The sequence below is a fragment of the Pogona vitticeps genome, chromosome 2 (genome assembly GCF_051106095.1).
Source record: "Pogona vitticeps strain Pit_001003342236 chromosome 2, PviZW2.1, whole genome shotgun sequence".
NCBI lineage: Eukaryota > Metazoa > Chordata > Lepidosauria > Squamata > Agamidae > Pogona > Pogona vitticeps.
In genome coordinates, this window is record NC_135784.1 from 232,282,123 (window position 1) to 232,301,561 (window position 19,439).

The 19,439-nt window shown below is 46.1% G+C and overlaps 2 protein-coding genes across 5 annotated transcripts in view; both read left to right on the forward strand.

Moving 5' to 3' along the window:
• The window catches only part of LOC110085456 (zinc-regulated GTPase metalloprotein activator 1A-like), a 35,906-nt gene extending 31,495 nt beyond the window's left edge, over window positions 1-4,411 (forward strand). For 2 of the 4 annotated variants that reach the window (XR_002301637.3, XR_013541505.1), the window contains exons 14-16: window positions 2,422-2,458; window positions 3,192-3,321; window positions 4,182-4,411. Coding sequence is in view for 2 of the 4 variants with exons in the window: in XM_020805660.3 (XP_020661319.3) it covers window positions 2,422-2,487; window positions 3,192-3,321; window positions 4,182-4,255 (270 nt within the window). In the remaining 2 variants the exon portion in view is untranslated. Of the gene's footprint in view, window positions 1-2,421; window positions 2,488-3,191; window positions 3,322-4,181 lie in introns of all 4 variants that reach the window. The other 2 variants (XM_020805660.3, XM_020805661.3) reach the window with 1 other exon arrangement.
• A 7,889-nt stretch (window positions 4,412-12,300) lies between these two features.
• LOC110074674 (uncharacterized) lies at window positions 12,301-14,264 on the forward strand. The gene has a single exon (XM_072988909.2). The coding sequence runs from the start codon at window positions 12,443-12,445 to the stop codon at window positions 13,496-13,498; it is 1,056 nt and encodes a 351-aa protein (XP_072845010.2). The 5' UTR covers window positions 12,301-12,442; the 3' UTR covers window positions 13,499-14,264.
• The last annotated feature ends 5,175 nt before the right edge of the window (window positions 14,265-19,439 follow it).

Below are 19,439 nucleotides of genomic sequence, written 5' to 3' on the forward strand. Positions count from 1 at the left end.
AGAAACCCCTCCTTGTCACGCAGGAACTAGCTTCACAACTTCAATGGTGGACATATGCACCGCATCTACAGATAGGACGACCCTTTCGTCCACTCCGCCTAACTGTTCAGGTCACCACCGACGCCAGTCCCACCGGATGGGGGGCGCATTGTGGTCCACATCGAGTTCATGCGCTTTGGTCGCCACAGCAACGCACGCTGCACATCAACCATTTAGAGATTCTGGCCGTCTTCAAGGCGCTCATCGCCTTTCTCCCTCTGGTGCGCGGCCATGGAGTCCAGATTGTCACCGACAACACTACAGCGCTCCACTACATAAACAAACAAGGGGGCACGCGTTCTCAGTCCCTGTTGTTCATAACAGTAATTCTATGGGAATGGTGCTACAAAAACCACATCTTTCTCAGGGCGGTCCACATATCGACCACCGAGAACGTGACTGCAGACAGGTTGAGCCGGTCCATGAACCAGATGCACGAATGGGAACTCCACGACTCAGTCTTTCATCAGCTGTGCCATCGATGGGGCACTCCAGAAATAGACTTATTTGCCACCCATCGAAATGCCAAATGTCCCCTGTATGCGTCCAGGGCTGGACGGGGGACGAACTCAATGGGCGACGCTTTCATGATCTCATGGAGGCACCGTCTACTCTACCTGTTCCCGCCATTCCCTCTTATTCAGAGAGCTTTGGTTCAGCTACGATTTCAGTTAGCAGATGCAATTCTGGTGACACCTTTCTGGCCTCGACAGCCCTGGTTTCCAACTCTCATGGACTTGGCAATAGACTCTCTGAGACTTCCCAGCTTTCCAACCCTACTCACTCAGGATGCGGGCAAGGTTTGCCATCCGGACCTGAACACGCTACACCTCACTGCGTGGAGGATCTCCCCGAGATCAGGGAGATATTAGAGAATTCCATAAAACCATCCACTTCCACGTTATATTCTCACAAATGGAAAAGTTTCCTCAAATTTACCAGTTCTAGAGGACTTCAAGCATCACCAGCATCCCTTTCCACCACGCTGCAGTTCCTGCGCTATTTGTTTGACCTTCAGTTATCTCCCGCTACGCTGAAGGTGTATTTGGCAGCTATTGTTTCTTTTCAACCAAGAGATTCCCCTTCCTCTCGGCTTTTTTCTCATCCCACCGTTAAAACCTTTCTTAAAGGAGTCACTCACCTGCGTCCACCGCTGAAACCGTTGGTACCCCAGTGGTCCTTACATCTGGTCCTTAATGCACTTATGCATCCTCCATTTGAACCTCTGGCTACCTGTTCTCTTAAATTGTTGTCTCTTAAAGTTTTGTTCCTCGTAGCCATCACATCTGCCCGCAGAGCCAGTGAGCTGGCTGCCCTCAGAGCTGACCAACCATTCCTCCAATTTTTCAAGGATAAAGTTGTTCTACATACCGATATCTCCTTTCTCCCCAAGGTCGTTTCCGAGTTTCACCTCAATCAACCGTTGATACTCCCCACATTATTTCCTCAGCCCACTAGCGATACCGAGCGCATGCTCCATACCCTCGACGTCAGGAGGGCGCTTTCCTTTTATGTTGCCCGCACCAAAGACTTTCGCTTATCTCCAAGACTCTTCCTCTGCTACTTCGGTTATAAAAAGGGCCTCCCAGCCTCTTCCTCCTCAATATCCCGTTGGCTGGTTACTACCATAGCTTTGGCCTATCAGCTCCAGCATCAATCCCCTCCTCCTGGCCTCCGTGCCCATTCCACCAGGGCGGTAGCTTCGTCGACGGCACTCTTAAGAGGGATTGACTTACCTGACATATGCAGGACGGCCACCTGGTCCAGAGTGTCCACTTTCATTTCCCATTACCGATTGGACACGAGGGCTCAAAAGGAAACAAGATTTGGAAGAGCTGTCTTGGCATCTGCCTTACAGTGACGGCCCACCTTCCGGTAAGCAAGCTTGCTAGTCACCCTTCATTGTGTGTATTCACAGAAGACCACGCTGAAGAAAGAGAGGTTACTTACCTGTAACCATGGTTCTTCAAGTGGTCATTCTGTGAATTCACACAAGCCCGCCCGGCCTCCCCACTATCCGTCACTGTACTGTTATTATCACTGCACTGTTATTTTCATTATTGCTTGAGTGGCGGATAAATGGAACTGAGGTTCGGGCGGGCGGAGCATGCGCAGTATAGGCACTCCTAATTATGTTTCTTTTACAGAGCTCGAGAACGTTCCGAGGGACCCGCGCAGGCGCTGACTTAACCCTTCATTGTGTGAATTCACAGAATGACCACTTGAAGAACCATGGTTACAGGTAAGTAACCTCTCTTTTCTTTTTTTTCCCCCCTTTGCATTATAAAGCAGTAGTAAAGGGAACCCTTGATGACTTTCTTCAGGGATGATATTTTATTAAGCATGCATCTTTCTTAAAGTCCTTTTTTTTCCTCTTTGTAGAATCTGCTGTGGGAGAAGAACATCAAAGACAAGAGAGGTAACCCCATGGAAGTCATAAGACTCAAGGTTCAGTATTCTTTTTTTTTTTTTCAACAAAAATGTCAGAAGCATTAATTGTGTCTTGTTCAGGGACACAAAAAGTTGCTTTTGCACTTGTAAGACATCTTAAATGCCTAATCTAACACAGTGGGGCAAGAGATGGGGGCTATTTTGTGGATGGTTTGAGACTTCAGGTGTTAGCAGATTGTGTGGGAAAGAAATGTACTGTAACACATTTCTTGGCATAATAATAGTCACAGGACAGATTTTTTAAAAAAAGATTTTTGGAAGGCCTAAATTGTTGGCTAGTTTTTTTTAACCTCTCACTTGTCTTCTAAGATGTGTGACACATTCATAGAACTAAATTTGCTAATCCAACTAGAGCAGACCCTCTGAAACAGTGGGACTTGTTAAGTAAGTATTGTTAATTCAAAAGGCCTGCTCTATTTGGAAATAGTCTCCCACAGTTCTTAACCTGAGATTGGAATATTAAGAACTCTTTAAGGCATAACTGCTACAAAATAATTGAGGGTTACATGATATAAAAAAATTACTTGCCCCAGAAATATTTTTCTTCTAGTGTTGCTTGCCTGCCTGCCTGCTTTCCCAAAGTAATTACAATCACAACAGCAGAATGTTTTCTTATTTTTCATGTTGTTTATACAGCATTAGCATGCCTCAGATTAATTATACAGATGCCTTTTTTGTTAATTGATCATCTTTTTAATCAGGGGCTTGTGTCTATCGAAGACAAGCCTCACCAGGTGATAGTTCAAGGTGTTCATGAACTGTACGACCTAGAGGAAACTACTGTCCGATGGAAAGAGGATGATGAACGAACAAATAGATTGGTTTTAATAGGTAAGAGGAATATATGGACTTCAAAGGCCTATGGTAAGAATTTCCCTCAATCATTTTTTAAATACCAGCAGTAATACCAGTCCAATCGAGAAAAAGAGAGGAGCTGCAGGTGCATTGCAAAGGGAGAGTTCAGCACTCCTCAGCCTCAAGCTGCTTGTATTCTTAAATCACGTATCAGTTCTACTTTATGAATGACTGGGTCATTCCATGTCCATCACTGTTCATAAATAGTTTGTGCCATAAATGGTTTGATCAAGCACCAGTAATGTTTACTGCAGAGTAGCTTCATTAACTGTGCAGCCTCCTTCCTTGTGAAATGGAGAAATCAGTTATTGCCATTTGCCATCAGCTAGGTAGAGGCAGCTCAGCCGGGCTTGAGAAAAACATTTTTCTTACCCTATCAACTGCAAGCGACCACTGCATTGGGTTCTAAGGAGTTCCTCAGAGTCTGTAACTGGGTCTGCATCATTTGCTAAGAGTTTGAGTGCACCCCTGTACAAGTACAAAAATGAAATATCAGAGCTCAACTTGTCCAATTTGATTGAAGGGTCAGGAGACATTTGCCATCTGCTTTATGAGTTAAGCTTTTCACCACCACCTGTCCTAGTTATCAACCAAAACGACAGGATGAGGTCTGAGACCTGTCCTTGCTCCTTGCATGAAGATGGGGAAGAAATTATTGGAAGGGATTAGAGTAGAAGACATGGAGCTAAGCCATTTTCCTGCTTGGATGTTTGCCCTCTGTCTTTCCCTAATTGCCTTATCTGGAAGGGAGTATCTGGTACCCCATTGAATCAATGTAAACCTAATATTCTAATGTGTTAAAAATGTTTTTTTAACTTGTTATGTTCTGTCCATAGGGAGGAACTTGGATAAAGAAATTCTTAAAGATATCTTTATAGCAACTGTGATAAGGAGAGAGCAGAACGGTTGATATTATCTTCCAAAGAATATATCTTTTTGACACTGCATTTTTAAATGGATTTTGGAAACTTCTTGGATCTCCTTTGTGTTTTAAAACAGCTGTTAAACATGGATTCCCCTGCAGTCAGCACATTTTATTGTTCCTCATTAAATGCATTTAGCAAAATTGTTCTTTCTGCCTCAGAATGTATGTTTAAATAGCACTGTAGTTACAGTGTGAAATATTAAGGAAAAAGAGTTGCAGTCCTGCCTGTTCTGTTTCACTTTTACTCTCCTAAATTACCAGTGCCCACCCATCAATTAAGTGGTTTTAAAGCAGTATTTTCCCTGTTTAAATCCACTTATATTGCACAGAAGCCCACGTTCTCCTAATTACAGTGCACCATAAAGTAGAGATCAGCAGCTTACGCCTTGCATTATGTCCAAGACACCTGCCTAATTAAAATAAAGTTAATAAAATATTGGTTGAAATACAATAGTGTAACTGTGAGAGGCATGATGAGAGCATAGAAGCTCTTGTTGGAGTGCCGTCCATCACTAGGGTATCCAAAGAGGTACAAACCACTCCTCCGCCGACCCCTCAAGAAAGCGTCCACCGGGGAATAGATACCCAGGAACTGGAAAAGAACTTACAGGGTTTAACTGTGGCCACACAAACAGAAGGGAAATTGGTGGGAAGGGAAGAAAAGGGGAGGTCTGTAATTGAGGCTGGAATGGGGGATATAAAGAGGGAGAGGAAATGTATACTGGGGTGGGGTGGGCGGGCACTGATCTGGGTTGAAGATCTCTGGACAAGCAAATGGGAGAAGGTAAAAGTACCCAGGGAAGAAGCGGATTACAGGCATAGGAGGGGGTTACCCCAGAGACCCTCTTACTGGGGAGAGTCGGAGGCACGGGAGTGGAGAAGGAGGTTGAAAGAGGAAAGAGAGGCGGTGGCCAGAGAAGCAGAGGAGCGTCGGACATGGCGTGCGGAGGAGGCCCGGAGGATGACATATTTCCAGGACCATGGGGTCCCTCCTCACGAGAAGGGGAGTCGCTTTGGAGAGAGAATGGAGACAAGGAGACCCTACCACTATTAGGGGACGAAAGTGAAGAACCCAAGTTATGACCCCTTTCTTCCCGGACGTTGGGAGACTAAATTGTTGAACCCTTTTGAGCAAGGAACTTGTTTGCCCTTGCGGCGCCCGTTGGCGCCGCAAGAGAAGTTAGAAGACAAACCGTTAACATTTTTCATTTAAATAACTCAATAAACCCAAATTTGGAATTTGCTATAGAAATGACTCCTGTTTTCTTTGGTAAAGAGGCAGACTTCACAGTAACTCAAGCCATGTACAGCTGGTGAGAGTGATTTTTTAAAAAAATTTGTATATATTTTTTAGATTACAGATTATCCTGTCCTGCAATGAAAGAGACACTCAGGAGAAGTTGGAAATTTTTAATTCCCAAAAAACTATGGCAGCTGATTAGCCTTATGCATTTATATCAAGAGGATTTCGGTCAAAGGGGACAGTGTGATTTAGTAGATAAGGTGTCCAAGTAAGACCCAAGAGACGGATCGAAATCTGTGCTTGGCTGTGCAAACTCAATTGGGGATTGGTGTGGCAGTGGTAAACCACTCTATGAACATCTTTTACCTCATGATGCTCACCATAAATCCAAAATTACTTGATCATGCATAACAAATGTATGTACATGAGACAGGTCACACCACACAAAGAGACGGGTGTCCACAGGATGAGGATGACAAAAGGAGTGTTTGCTTCCTCTTGGAATCCTAAATTGTTTTAATGTAGACACACACTGGCCAGAATCTTGTTCATGCTTACATAATGTACAGTGGGCTGAATGTTACGCCGTACAACAAAGAATTGTGCTGTTCAATTGTACAATCAGTCTTGCATCTCCAGCACAGCCAGTTGTGCAATGTGCCAGTGGAAGTGCTTCATGGATAGCACTTCCACCTCTGTGTTGTCACAACTGTTGTGGGCACACCTTTGAGCTGCATGTGCATTGTTGTCCGTAAGGATTTTGGCCACTGTGTTGGAGTAGATCATGCTATGCATATGAATTGCAATGTACTACCACCTTGCTACTTTGCCCTCACCCCCACCCTAGAAAAATCTCTGCAGACATTCTTGCCAGTTGAAAGAACCCTTCTCTTTGACATCCCCAGAAATGCCAGGTTGAAAAGTCTGATTTTACCTATAGCTTTTAATTCTTTTACCTCTGGTCTGTCATATATTTCAGTTCTTCATTAATCACTGGTAAAGACAATGAACTCTTAAGCTTGGTTTTATTGCTGGAATACATATGAATTATAGATTCCATGTGAAAATATAATATTTTGAGTTTTGGAAAGGATATAGAATAATTACATACTTCAGGTTAATTCCTCCTTGAGGGTCCTTCCTTCTTGTCTTGCTTTTGCCCTTTAAATTTTCCTTCCGGTTGGACCATCTGCAGAAAACCTTTGCACTGGTTACTATATATAACTGATTTAAAACTGATTGCGGAAAAAACTGCTTGCTACACTGAATTTTCTGCCAAGAAACCCGGTAAACCCTGCACACATTAGAAAAATCAGAAATGAGGCCAGAATTGCAGCCTAGATGGCCAATCAGCCAGCTAACTAGTGTGTACAGCAGTGTTTCTGTTCTTCTAGGGCTGTTTTCATTCTTTGCCACCAAGTATGTACTAAAAAAACTTTTTTAAGCCACTATAATTGTACGTTCGTGAGTGTAATTGTAGGTACATGAGTGGTTTTTAAAAGTAACATAATTTATGGTAGGTTTTCCCACCCAGTTTATCTCTTTCTGTCCTCCATTAGTATAACAATTCTGCTCTACTCATCATAAGAACAGAATATATTTTTTAAAAAAAAAACTTTTCTCACTGGGGGCAAGTAGATGTGCTGCTTTATTGTTGACTAAGTAGGGGAAACAGAAAAACACCAAAGAAAAATCCAAGTAGTGTAGTAGAGTATAACAATTATATTTAATGCTTCAGGTATACTGTTGCTATATAGGATTTTTTTTTCCAGGGTTACCTGAGTAATGAGAATGATGTGATGATGATGAACAATTACCCCTTGGTCAGAGGTAATCTTGAATATGGAGATCTTTTGCGGGAGGGAATTTCCAGATTTTTCATGTGCATTTTCCCCACCTTTTTCTTTTAATATTTACTAAGGTCCTATTTTTAATTTGCTGCTTTTCTTCAAACAAAAACTATGTTGTACTAAAAGTGCACCCATTTGTCCCGTCCCAGCTACAGGCCTGGCCACCACCTTCTGCCACCCCAGAGACAAACTGGAACAAATATGGTAATACAAAGCCTCCCAGTGCAGTCCTAGCCAGACCTACGGTATTTAGAAGGCTTTGCTGCTGAGTTCAGCATAAGGCAAACCCCCAGAGAAGTGAATATTGTACTGTACACAATTCCCGCCTGAAAATATTACGTCCTCTGCGATTGGGTTGAAATCATTGGGAAGCGGACTGCAACGTGTGTGTAAACTACTGGGAAGATGCTGGTGCGGTGGGCGCGGGCGGGCGGGCGGACTCCTGCAGAGCCAGTTTTCCAAAAGTCCCCTCTCCTACCGACCAAAAGTCATCTCGGTGTATTGGGGTTTGTTTGGGAAGCAAAAGCTCCTCCCAGGAAGGTATTCATTCAGCCGTGAGGTGAAGGGATTCCTATAGAAACTCTTAACGAAAATTATATTTCCGAGAGTGAGAAATTCGGAGATACATTTCTTGCCCATGGCTTTGGACCGGCCGGGAACCTCCAGGGGACCCGCCCCTCCTCCCTCAACCGGCCGGTTACGATTATTGCGTCATTGCCGTCACCCTTATGACGCCATCCACGCAAGACCGCCCACGCAAAACGAGCCCATAAATGCCGCTTCCTGCGGCCACGGCTCTTCAGACCGCGGGCAAGGCGGGCGGCTCAAGGGAGGGGGGCACCGGTGGCGGAGAAGCAAAGGTGAAGGGAAGGCGATGGAGGCGCCCAAGGCCGGCGCTCCGCCTTCGACGGCGACCGAGGGGGGGGGGGCGCTTTCCTCTGACCCGGGCAGCTGGCAAGAAAGGTCCCCGCTTCCGTCTGGAGGGCTTGGGCAGGGAGGGAGGGACGGACGGGACAGCTAGATGGGAAAGGAACCGGGCAGAGTGTGTCTTCTCTGAGGAGGATGGTGCCTTTCCAGTTCCAGTTAAAAAACGGCAGGGGAAGAAACAGTTGAGTCCCTGGCAGACACCATTCTAGAATGGAGTTTATATTAAGTCTGAAAGTACCCGTTACCTCTATCCAATAATGTATAAATGCATTAGTATACCTCCCGCAGACTACCTTAAGTTTCTGCTGTCCGGAGACAACCAAGTAATATCACAGTCAGTGGCTAAGTTTTAATTCTCAGTGTTAAGAATCCGTAAAGTGTTGTGTTAAGACAGATGCATGATTCAAGTTTTATATTCCTGTTATCTTCTAATATCTGACTTATTTTGTATATTTTATGTAATGTTTTTATCCTTATATTTTGGGGTCTATGACCAGACAATAAACTCGAGAACGGCGGAAGAACCGTTCGGAAACGGCCCCCTCCTTCCCCCCTCCCATATATAACACATCATATGCTTTCATTACATCGTTCCCTGTACAATAAAACCTATACCACGACTAACTGGCTACAGAGTCAGTGGGACTTGTAGTAAAAACGGGCCTGACGGGGCTGCCAGGAAAGTCTTTCCAAAAGGGACCCCAAATAAGGTGTCGGTTCCTCAAGGTTTTAGTTTGATTGACAAGAAAATCTTCTAAAGATTGGTGTTGACCAATAATTAGATGTATTATGCGGGCAGATAATTACATTTTAACGCACTGGCTAGACAGCTCTTTTGTTTTCAAGAGCCTAAACAAAAAATAAAACAAGTGGGAAAGTGTTCCCCATTTAATATTTAGTATTATTATTCTTTTACAGAAAAACCTTGGGGAATGTTCTAGTTTTAAACATATTAAACCGAGAAGGCACTGTGTGTATCAAGAGGCTAAAACCGTGTGGCAGTTAATACCTGCCCATCAGATACTGCCTGGGCGTTCGTCCAACGTCGCCGTTCAGTGGGGGGTCGCGGTAAAACGCTGTGTAGAAAAACGTGCACCTTCCACAACGGTGCGAGTGTGAGGACGAAGAAACGCTGAGACCAACAGACCAATTCTTTTCGTACAATATACAATATACAAAATACAATATACTGTGCAGCTGTGAAAGAAGAAACAGCTTTCCAGAGCCCCCCCCCCCCCCCCATTGACCTAAAGAGGAACCTCGTAGCATAGAAAACTAAAAAAAATTACATATGACAGGTTTGGGCATGGCTGTTCATAGCGCAGGCATCCGAATGTCATTTGATGGCTGATTTTCCTACAGTGTAAAAAAAATAGTGTCAAAAGTTCTTTTTCCCTTTTTATTTTTATTTTAAACCCCGAAAATAGTAGTAGGTGTTCTAGCAGAACTTAAAATGAAGAAAAACAGCGGGACAAAAATTCCTTCGTTTCTGCTGAGTTGTTTTGCCTGTGGGAGAACCAGCATCATGGACCGGGTGTCGGAATACGACTCGGGAGACTTGGATTCAAATCCACCCACCCACGCTTGGCCCCGGATTCACAGAGGGCGGCATTGGCCAGCCATTCCTTGAATATTTCCCCTGCCTCGAAACTCTACAAGGATCGCCATTTCTCAGAAGGGGCTGGAGGGGACAGGACAACTTTTCCCTTTAAATACTGGGACGTTGGAAGCCCTCCCAACCCTAAGAAGGCCGCGGGACGAGATGACGCTGGCGTCCTTGAATTCCATATTCAGCCCCTTGGGAAGCAAGGAGGCTGGCGCTCAGCGAGCTCGGGGATAATTCCGTTTACTAGGGCAGACCAAGCATGTCAAGAGGGCCTTTTATCATTTCGTCGACTTCATATTTGTATTTGTTTCCGGGACATCTTTTAGAATCCTGTTTTATTCTTTGCCTGGTTTTGATCCGAATTGACAGGGAGGCTCTTATCTAACCCGTGTTTTGACAGTAGCGATGATGTTTTTATTATTGCTGTTCTTATTCAAAAGGCCGTCTTATTTGTAAGAACCTAAAAGATCATTAGAAGATGGGCTCGCGTCACTCAACTTTCCATCCTTTTACTCTCTTTTACGGTTGAGATATTTCCTCCCTTTATTATTACTGGGATTTTTTTTTTCTACTCCAAAAGTAAGGGGTCGCACTAAAGCCAAGGGAAGGGATGCCCCTCCGGAAAGTAGGGCCGTGCTCCGAAATACTTTAGGACAGAACAGGCGCCTCCGAAATTCAAGAGAGATTGAAAAGCCCGAGGCCTCGCCGTTTACCAGCCGCCGGGAGAGCGGTCGCTGTCCGGCTCGTCTGATTCCGCAAGAGCTGGAAGCGCCTGCGGGTCTCGATCGGTCAAAAGTCGCCAAAGTTCATTCTCGACTTTTCCACCCGTTACTTTTTTGACTACCTTAACTGTCTACTTTCACGAGTCCAGCATCCTCTCTGAGCTGCGTAGGATCGAAGCCTGACGTGCAGGGAAGGACCACGGGGCTATAAATAGCTTCAAGGATCAGGACGAAAGCCTATTTCTCTCTTTTCTTCACCAACAAAACAAAACCCACCTGCGATCCTTGGGCTTCAAGCAGACTTCCGCCCGCCTTCTTAAGGTTGCAGTACTGCCTTAGGTCCAAGTCTCGCTCCTTGGGGTACCCTCACGTTAGGGTCTACAGACTGTCTAAAGTTTAGACAGAAACAGCTTGGGCGGTGGCTGAAGCCATCCGTTATGGTCACCAATTGTGCAAAACTGCTGGATCGGGTCTGCTCAGGTTTTGGTCTAATCACAATTATCGTGCCCTCACGTCAATGCTAACTTAGGGTTTTCAGGGTTTTCTAGGCAAAGAGTTATCAGAAGTGGTTTACCCTTCCCTTCTGCTGGGAGCATCCTGGGACTGTGGAGCTTGCCCAAGTCTGCACAGGATGGCTCTTCTCGCAGGAGGCACAGTGGGGAATCAAACTCCCTAAATCACTATAGGTTTCGTCGCCGTTTAGTCGTGTCCGACTCTTCTGACCCCATGGACCAGAGCACGCCAGGCCCTCCTCTCTTCCACTGCCTCCCGGAGTTGGGTCAAATTCATGTTGGTTGCTTCGCAGACACTGTCCAGCCATCTCATCCTCGGTCGTCCCCTTCTCCTTTTGCCTTCACACTTTCCTAACATCAGGGTCTTCCAACGAGTCTTCTCTTCTCATGAGATGGCCAAAGTACTGGAGCCTCAGCTTCAGGATCTGTCCTTCCAATGAGCACTCAGGGTTGATTTCCTTTAGAATTGATAGGTTTGTTCTCCTTGCAGTCCAGGGGACTCTCAAGAGCCTCCTCCAGCACCACAATTCAAAGGCATCAATTCTTTGGCGGTCTGCTTTCTTTATGGTCCAGCTCTCACTTCCATACATCAGGACAGGAAAAACCATCAGAGTGGTATCATCTGCATATCGGAGGTTGTTGATATTTCTTCCGGCAATCTTAATTCCGGTTTGGGATGCCTCCAGTCCAGCCTTCCGCATGATGTATTCCTCTCACCTTTTTCCTCCCCTCCTCCCCACGCTGTTCTGCGAAGTAGGTCAGGATTTGAGAGTGGCTGCACCCTTCCCTCCAAATGACCGAATTTGTAGCCTGCATAATTAAAATGTAAACGACCCAGAGAAGGCTTTATGGGATGATATATAAGCAGCAGGCGTTGCTTTATGCTTCAACAGGGACTCAAACTTGGAACGCCCAAGTTCCTATCAAGACCCCTAAACACTCTGCAACAGCGTTTCTTCCCTTTCCCATCAAACTGCTCTAAACTGCCTGAATTTCTCTGTTACTTTGTTTTAACGGAAAGTGCAGAAAAATTGCTCAGACCAGGCAATCCTGTCCCGAGCCACAAAAGTTTTTCCAAACCGGATTCACAGGCGGCGCGTCCGCACGCGGCTCTTCCGCGACGATCGCGCCTTGCCCACGGAAGCTGCGGCCAATGGTCGGCAGGGGAAGGAGACCCCCCCTCCTCCTGCTTGGGGGGGCGCACAGGTCAATAAAGGATCGGGCGGGCCGGCGGGCCGAGGCAGACGCGGCGAGAGCGCCATCGACAGCTTCCCTTCCCGGCGCCCGGCGGTGTCGGGCGTCTGTGCCGCAGATGAGCCTGCCCACCGGCGAGGGGGCCGCTTTCGACCAGCTCCGAACCCGCCGTTCCGATGGAGAGGAAAACGAGGACGACGAAGAGGAAGAGGAGGAGGAGGAGAAAGAGCCGGGCGCAGAGGAAGAGGCCGCCGACGTGTGGGGCCAAGGCGAGCGGGGACTCCTCGCCCCGCAGGGCCAGCCCGCCAGCCCCGCCGCCGGAGGAGGAGGGCGCCCCCCCGGAGCCTTAGCAGCACCGGCGGCGGCGGGCCCCGGGGGCGCTTCGGCTCCGCCGGGGGCGGCGTCTGCCTGGACGGAGGGCGCGGCCAAGCCGCCCTACTCGTACATCGCGCTGATCACGATGGCCATCCTGCAGAGCCCCCAGCAGAAGCTGCCGCTCCGCGGGATCTGCGCCTTCATCCGCGGGCGCTTCCCTTACTACCGGGCGCGCTTCCCGGCCTGGCAGAACTCCATCCGGCACAACCTCTCGCTCAACGACTGCTTCGTCAAGGTGCCCCGCGAGCCCGGCAGCGCCGGCAAGGGCCACCACTGGCGCCTCCACCCGGCCTCGCAGGACATGTTCCGCAACGGGAGCTTCCTCCGGCGAAGGAAGCGCTTCAAGCGGCCCCCGCCCCCGCCGCCGCCCCCCTCGTCGCCCCCGGCCGCCGGCAGGCTCCTGCTCTTCCCGCCGCCGCCGCCGCCGCCTCCGGGCGCCCTGCTCCCGCCCGCTTACGCCCTGCTCCCGCCGCCGCCGCCCTCGCCCTCGCCCCCGGACGGGAGCAGGGACCGTCGGTGGCGCCCGGGGCCCGAGCAGGCGGGGCCGCGGGCGGAGGGCAGCAGGGGCGCCTTCAGCATCGAGAGCCTCCTGCGGGGCCCGCCCGCGCTGCCGCTCCGCGCCCTGATCCCGCCGGCCGGGGAGGCGGCCCTCCTGCCCGGCCCGCCGCAGCGCCTCTTCCCGGTCCCCGGGAGGACCTTGCTGGGTCCCGAGGGCAGCCTCCGCGCGGCGGCGGCGGCGCTGCTGGCGGCCCGGCCCGAGCTGATCCCCGTCGCGGGAGGGGCTCCGGCGGACTTTTGAGCCCCACGCCGTGGCCCGGCTCCTCTGAAGTCCGGCCCCGCGACGAGCTCTGCCTGTGCGGCCCCTTTCCTGCGGCTCTGGTCCGTTCTGTTTTGAGGAGGCCCTCCTTCGAGTCGGTAAAGGGCTTCGACCTGCTCATTGAGGCCCCATCACCATCCATCTCTCCTCCTCCACGCGGGGCTTTGGAGGAGGATTCGCATCCAGCCCTTCCGTGGTGATGAACCAAAGACTTCTCTTTACCTTAAAAAGTGTCTTACAGTATTTCCTAATAAAGCAATTCCTCAGCTTCTTATGACAACATAAAGACTAGTATTTATTGTGGCGTGAACTTTTGTGGAAGATCTAATGGCCAAAACCCTTTCGGCTGGTTACCTTAGTGTAAGTGCTGTTCAGGGCATTGCATTTATACCGCCCTAAGGGACAGGATTCTGACCAACAACCCCTGCTATCATGATACTGTTGTTGATTTTGCAGGAAGAGGTGAACTTAAGACTGCCATGCTTTCTCAAAAAATGAGCCTCATGGATTGCTGGCAGGGAAACAGACATTCTGTGCTACCCCATAGCAGGTATATCAGACGTCTAGAAATGTCAAACCAATGTTACTTATATTGATGGTGCTGCTTCTGGAAATAGTTTCATTCATCTAAATAGCAAACCCATTTAAATTACCTGTGTTATATTACCTCTGTACTTACAATTGGTTGTAATGCAACATAGAAGTGAAGCGTCGTCTGGAGCACAAATAAAAACCTATGGTAGACTTATCTGCCTGCTTTTAAGCTTGAGTTTAGTTATTGTGCTGGAGGTCATTCATTAATGAATACAGATCATACTTTCCAGGTGCACTTTGTTGGGTGAAGTCTGTCTCTCTGTATATTTTAATTGGTGGGTAGCAGCTCTGGTGGGTGACCTAGTGTGGTGTACTAGCTAGCAAGCGATGAACTAGGACTCAGGACCCTTTGGTTTCAAATCCCTATCCAGCCATGGAAACTTACGGGAGTATGTAGAACTAGTAAAACCATTCCTTAAATATTTCACTTGCCTTAAAAGCCCTATAAGGATTAAAGGTAAAGGTTCCCCTTGACATTTAGTCCAGTCATGTCCAACTCTAGGGGGCAGTGCTCATCCCTGTCTCCAAGCCGTAGAGCCAGCATTTGTCCGTAGACAATTTCTGTGTTCACATGGTCAGCGCGACTAGACACGGAACGCCTTCCCACCGTGGTGGTACCTATTTATCTACTCTTATTTACATGCTTTCAAACTGCTAGATTGGCAGGAGCTGGGACAAGCAATGGGAGCTCACTCCATCGCATGGATTTGATCTTACAACTGCTGGTCTTCTGACCTCGCAGCACAGAGGCTTCTGCAGTTTAACCCACAGCGCCACCACATCCCCTATAAGGATTACTGTAAAGCAATTCTGACTTGATGTTACACAACGCACAATAGCTCTAGTACAATGGTGCAGATCTCCAGCTTCAAGAACAATGTAGGGGTACTCTAGTGAGGGGAGAGCTGAATCCTGCCCTGGTCTTCAACTTGCCATGGTGTAGCTTCTTCCAAAGGCTTTCTTTCACCCATGCCAATGGCCAGCCAAGCCATATGCTACCGACAACCCATGCTTCAAAGGGGGAATTTATTAACTGCCAGAAACTTTTGACTGTCAGAGCAAGAACTTTTCACCTTTTCATGTACGTCAAATGTCAGAACTCAATTTAAGAGAAGAATTGCTGGAGAGGCAAACAATGAAGAGAGGGGTATTTTGTGCTGGAGGTGGAGTTATGTCTGGGCCATTTTTGTTTTAAAAAATTATTTCATTCTCTTCCATTATTTAGCGAGAAAGTGTCTCCTGCTATCATCTGTAGTTTTTCCCTAAGAGGAAGTCTATATGTTTGGCAAATTAAGACATTAAATCACCCACCACCAGTGATAAGGAAACTTGATTTCCAAACAAGGAATATGAGGGGTTTTTTTGGGGGGGGGAAAGGGGTTTATTCAGGGACTACCTTCTGTCCTGGTGGCAGGGGTGGAAAATTCCAATCAAATGGCACCAGGAATGAGGCATTTAAAAACACCCTCCCGAAAGCTGGTTGAAACCAGCACTCAGCTCACCTTAAGCAACATGTTTGGTGGATCTCTGCCATGACCATTTTGGAACTTTTATTCATACTTCTTCTACCCTTTGCCTGAGGAAGTGAATTTTATTCAGAAAACCTTGCATTGAATGTTTGATTTTTCTAAAAAATATTTTATTACAAACAAAACACACAAACAAGAATTAGATTGATTTAGATATAAGCACACACACTATATGTGTGCATAGAAATAGTTTGCTATCAGGACTAAGCAGGAAGTATCAGTATAACAGATGTTGATACAGTTTCTAGTTTGCACAGAAGCCAGAACAATGGCTCTATAACCTCTACATAATTTTGAAATAGCTTCCTATATGTTGCTTTTGGTGCAGGTAAGCTATTTCCTAAATGGAAAGGATGTCCTTTGTTTGCAGATGAGCTCTCATTTGTATCGCTCATCAAAATATTTTTTTAAAATTAACTAAAATATTGTATTGTGTTTCCCAAACTACAAGAAAGTCAAATAATCGTGATTTTTTTTTTTTGGCTTCCCCCTGGTGGCAACAAGATTTAATCTCTAGAAATTTAGGATATCGGAAACAGCAGCTGAATTTAGAAATGCAGGAGTCTACAGAAGCTCCTGATCCCCTGCAAACCCAATTAAAGAGTACACAGATTCACCTTGTACCCTTTAAAAGACATTCCAGTCCCCAGATCCACAATATTATTTGTATTTCCAGATCTCTGTTTTAAACAAACAAACAAACAAACAAACAAACAAACCCAAGTCATTCCTGAGAATGGTGGTGGTGGGAGAGTCAAATAGTTATGAGCTGCGGAGGCTATGTAGTATCCTGTGTGGCTTGTCCACTCAAACCCTATACAGTAATCATGCCTCCACAATTGCACACACTCAGTCCTAACATGGGAATCAGTAATGTTTCAGTATAGTTTACTAAAGTAAGCTCAGTGACAAAGTTCAGCATAATGGAAATGCTCCATTTTGAAAGAAAAACTGTCATGATTTCATTCCTTTCAGCAGCCTGTAGGGTAGGTAGTAAGCACACATGTTGATTTCCAGGGTCAGCACAGTAGGCTCCCTGTAGCCATGGGATCAGTATTCTCCAGTTTCACTTATCCAGAAAGCCTGTTTTCACATGCATTACCTCTAGTGGCCAGTAATGTAAAAGTAATATGGGGGGGGGGCTACTGTACTGCCCAAAGTTGGCAATTTATCACCACAAAGATTCCCCAGGTCTCTATGAGACCCCCATATTTTGGGCCATCTTTATGTCGGAAGTGCCAGTTATGGTGCAAGCTTACTTAGAAAAAAGGCCACCTGTCTGTCTCTCTGATAGCCTGCTGTGCATGCCACTGGCTGCTCCCAGAACTCCCATGTCACGGCTTCCATATCTGAATCCACCACTGGAGTTGGAGTATCCTTAACAATAATAGTATTTATGAAAATTGTGTTTACTAATGAAACAGGAACATTATGAACAAGTAAAATGTTTCTTTTAAACTGGAACTAAACAGAGTTGCTTTTCTGGACTCCTTACTTATTCCCACTCTCTCTGTCCTTGCTGAACCATCCTCTGTTCCTCCATTACCTGGGAGGACCACTTGAAATACTGTAAATTTTTTGTGTATAAGACACCCTCATGTATAAGACACCCCTCCCACTTTTCTAAACCAAAGTTTATTTCTTCGGAAGAAAGTGGAGGTGGAAAGCAGGGATCAAAGCACTTTGATGATTCCTGTTTTCCCCCTCCACTTTCTTGCGAGGAAAGTGCTTTCCCCCTCCACTTTGCAAAAAGTGGAGGGGGAGAGCAGGGATCAAAGCACTTTGATCTCTCCCCCTCCTTACTTCCATGTATAAGACAACCCTTAATTTTTTTAAAAAAAATTACCTTAAACATAAACATAAAGTTGTGCCTCACAAGATGAAATTAATCCATTCGGAGGAGGAGCTTCGTCTTGGTGAAGCTAGCAGCTCTTGGGAATAGCTCCCGGGAAAAGCTAGAACCACTTTGGTCTGGGACCCTCCCCAGAAACGGGGGAGCCAAGGAAGAGTCAGGAGAGACCCTTCTGCAGCAGTTGGTGAGCCACAGAAGTTAGAAGATTGGGCAGCAACTGAATTTTTCTTTCCTCTGGAAATTCACATCAGCCACAGATGAAGACGGGCGCCATTTTTGGCAACTAGCCAAAGACAGCTCCGTTCGCCGAGAATAAGAAAACAGAAGCACGGCGAAAGTATACATCAAAGTAAGTGGAAGCCCTTGTTCTATGAAAAACCTCATTAAATGAAGAACAAGTGATTGTGTGCAAATTTATGACCAAATGAGATAAGGAGCGGCATTCCTAGCATACCAGCTTTTACTTAAGCTGAAGGTCGAGTCATTTCTAAAGGAACAGCCAGGCAGAAATAGCTCGTGTCTCCATTAAAGGAGGAAAAATAACTCTTGAAGAATCAACTAACAGCCTTGAAAAAATAAATTCTGTTGCAAGCTGTTCACTTTGGACCCTTTTCCTCTTTTCCTCTTTGGATATATATTTTTAGACTGTGTGGGACTCTGCGTTCCGTGGATAATATATTTGCTGGGACCCTGATTGCTGGACCTCCCTTTTCGGGGGATGAGAAGGAAGCCTCTGGAAGTACAGTAAAAGGGAGAAGAACGGACTGTGAGCTGTGAACTGGGGGCTATGTGGTTTGAACTGAACTGGGATCTTGACAAATGACATTCTAATAATAGAGTCTTGCCGGGTGAAGGTTAAAACAAACTTGGAGAAGAGAAAAAAAGGGAAAAGAAGAAGCAACCGGTCTGAAAGTTATCAGCGACATGGAAAAGGATTAGACTACAAAGACACTTGAGAGATTCATGTTTTAGATTCCATCTTTTACTTGAATGTACCTGCTATCTTATTGCTAATATTGTATAATTGCAAGGTGAAATATTAGAAATATTGGATGTGTATTGGGGTAAAGGGGAGAGGGAATTTTAAGTGAAAATAGTGGAAACAGAAAATGGAACCTCCCCCTGAGAAAATTACAGATCGGTGGCTAGACTGGAAAACCTCTTTTCAGATGTCACTGTTGCAAAAATTCATGCAGGTAAACTATTATATTGACCAGATGGAAGACGTGATTGGAGGCTCTAGGGGAGGGAAGGTAGCGGAGGTTAAATTACACCAAAAAGAGATCTCAGAACCGGCTGTATTGATGAAGATATCAGATAATATACAAGGGATGGAGGGCCACCCAGTAAGCGATGTAGCGATAGCAGATGAGGTTGAAAAGCAAACTTTGAATGATATTGTTCCCCCTTTTAAAATATGGAAGAAAAAAGAGTCGCAGAAACAAAACAAGCACAGGGAGGGAAGGGGAGGGGAGAGCAGAATTTATATTATTTTGGGTCTGTTGAGTGTATTCTCAAGAAAAAAGGAGGGTGAAAGAGGGGATATATTTCACAATTGGCCTTGGTGTTCTGATGCTGTGGGAATAACATAGATTTAAGCTGTATTACACGTATAAGTTGAAAGCTAAAGAGGTTAATACATAGACAAAATAGTCAAAAGAAGAAGAAGAAAAAGAAGAAGAAAGATGAACCTTCATTGGAACATGAATACATTAGATGTTTATATACTTGATATGAAAGATTGAATGATTATACATTTGATGTTTTCTTATTCTCAAAACCCTCTTTCCATCCCCCCACTGCCCTTTGCCTTTTGTATTCCTTCCCCATTACCCAATAGTTTTGAAAAAAAAAAAAGATGAAATTAATCCATTCCATGGTTAATGACGTCTTGCGAAAATTTCATTTTATGAAGCAAGTTTTCTCATAGGAATGCATTGAAATTTAA

What these genes read in the sequence shown, in the direction of transcription:
- LOC110074674 (XM_072988909.2), top strand. Translation starts at nt 12,443, where the DNA reads ATGAGCCTGCCCACCGGCGAGGGGGCCGCTTTCGACCAGCTCCGAACC.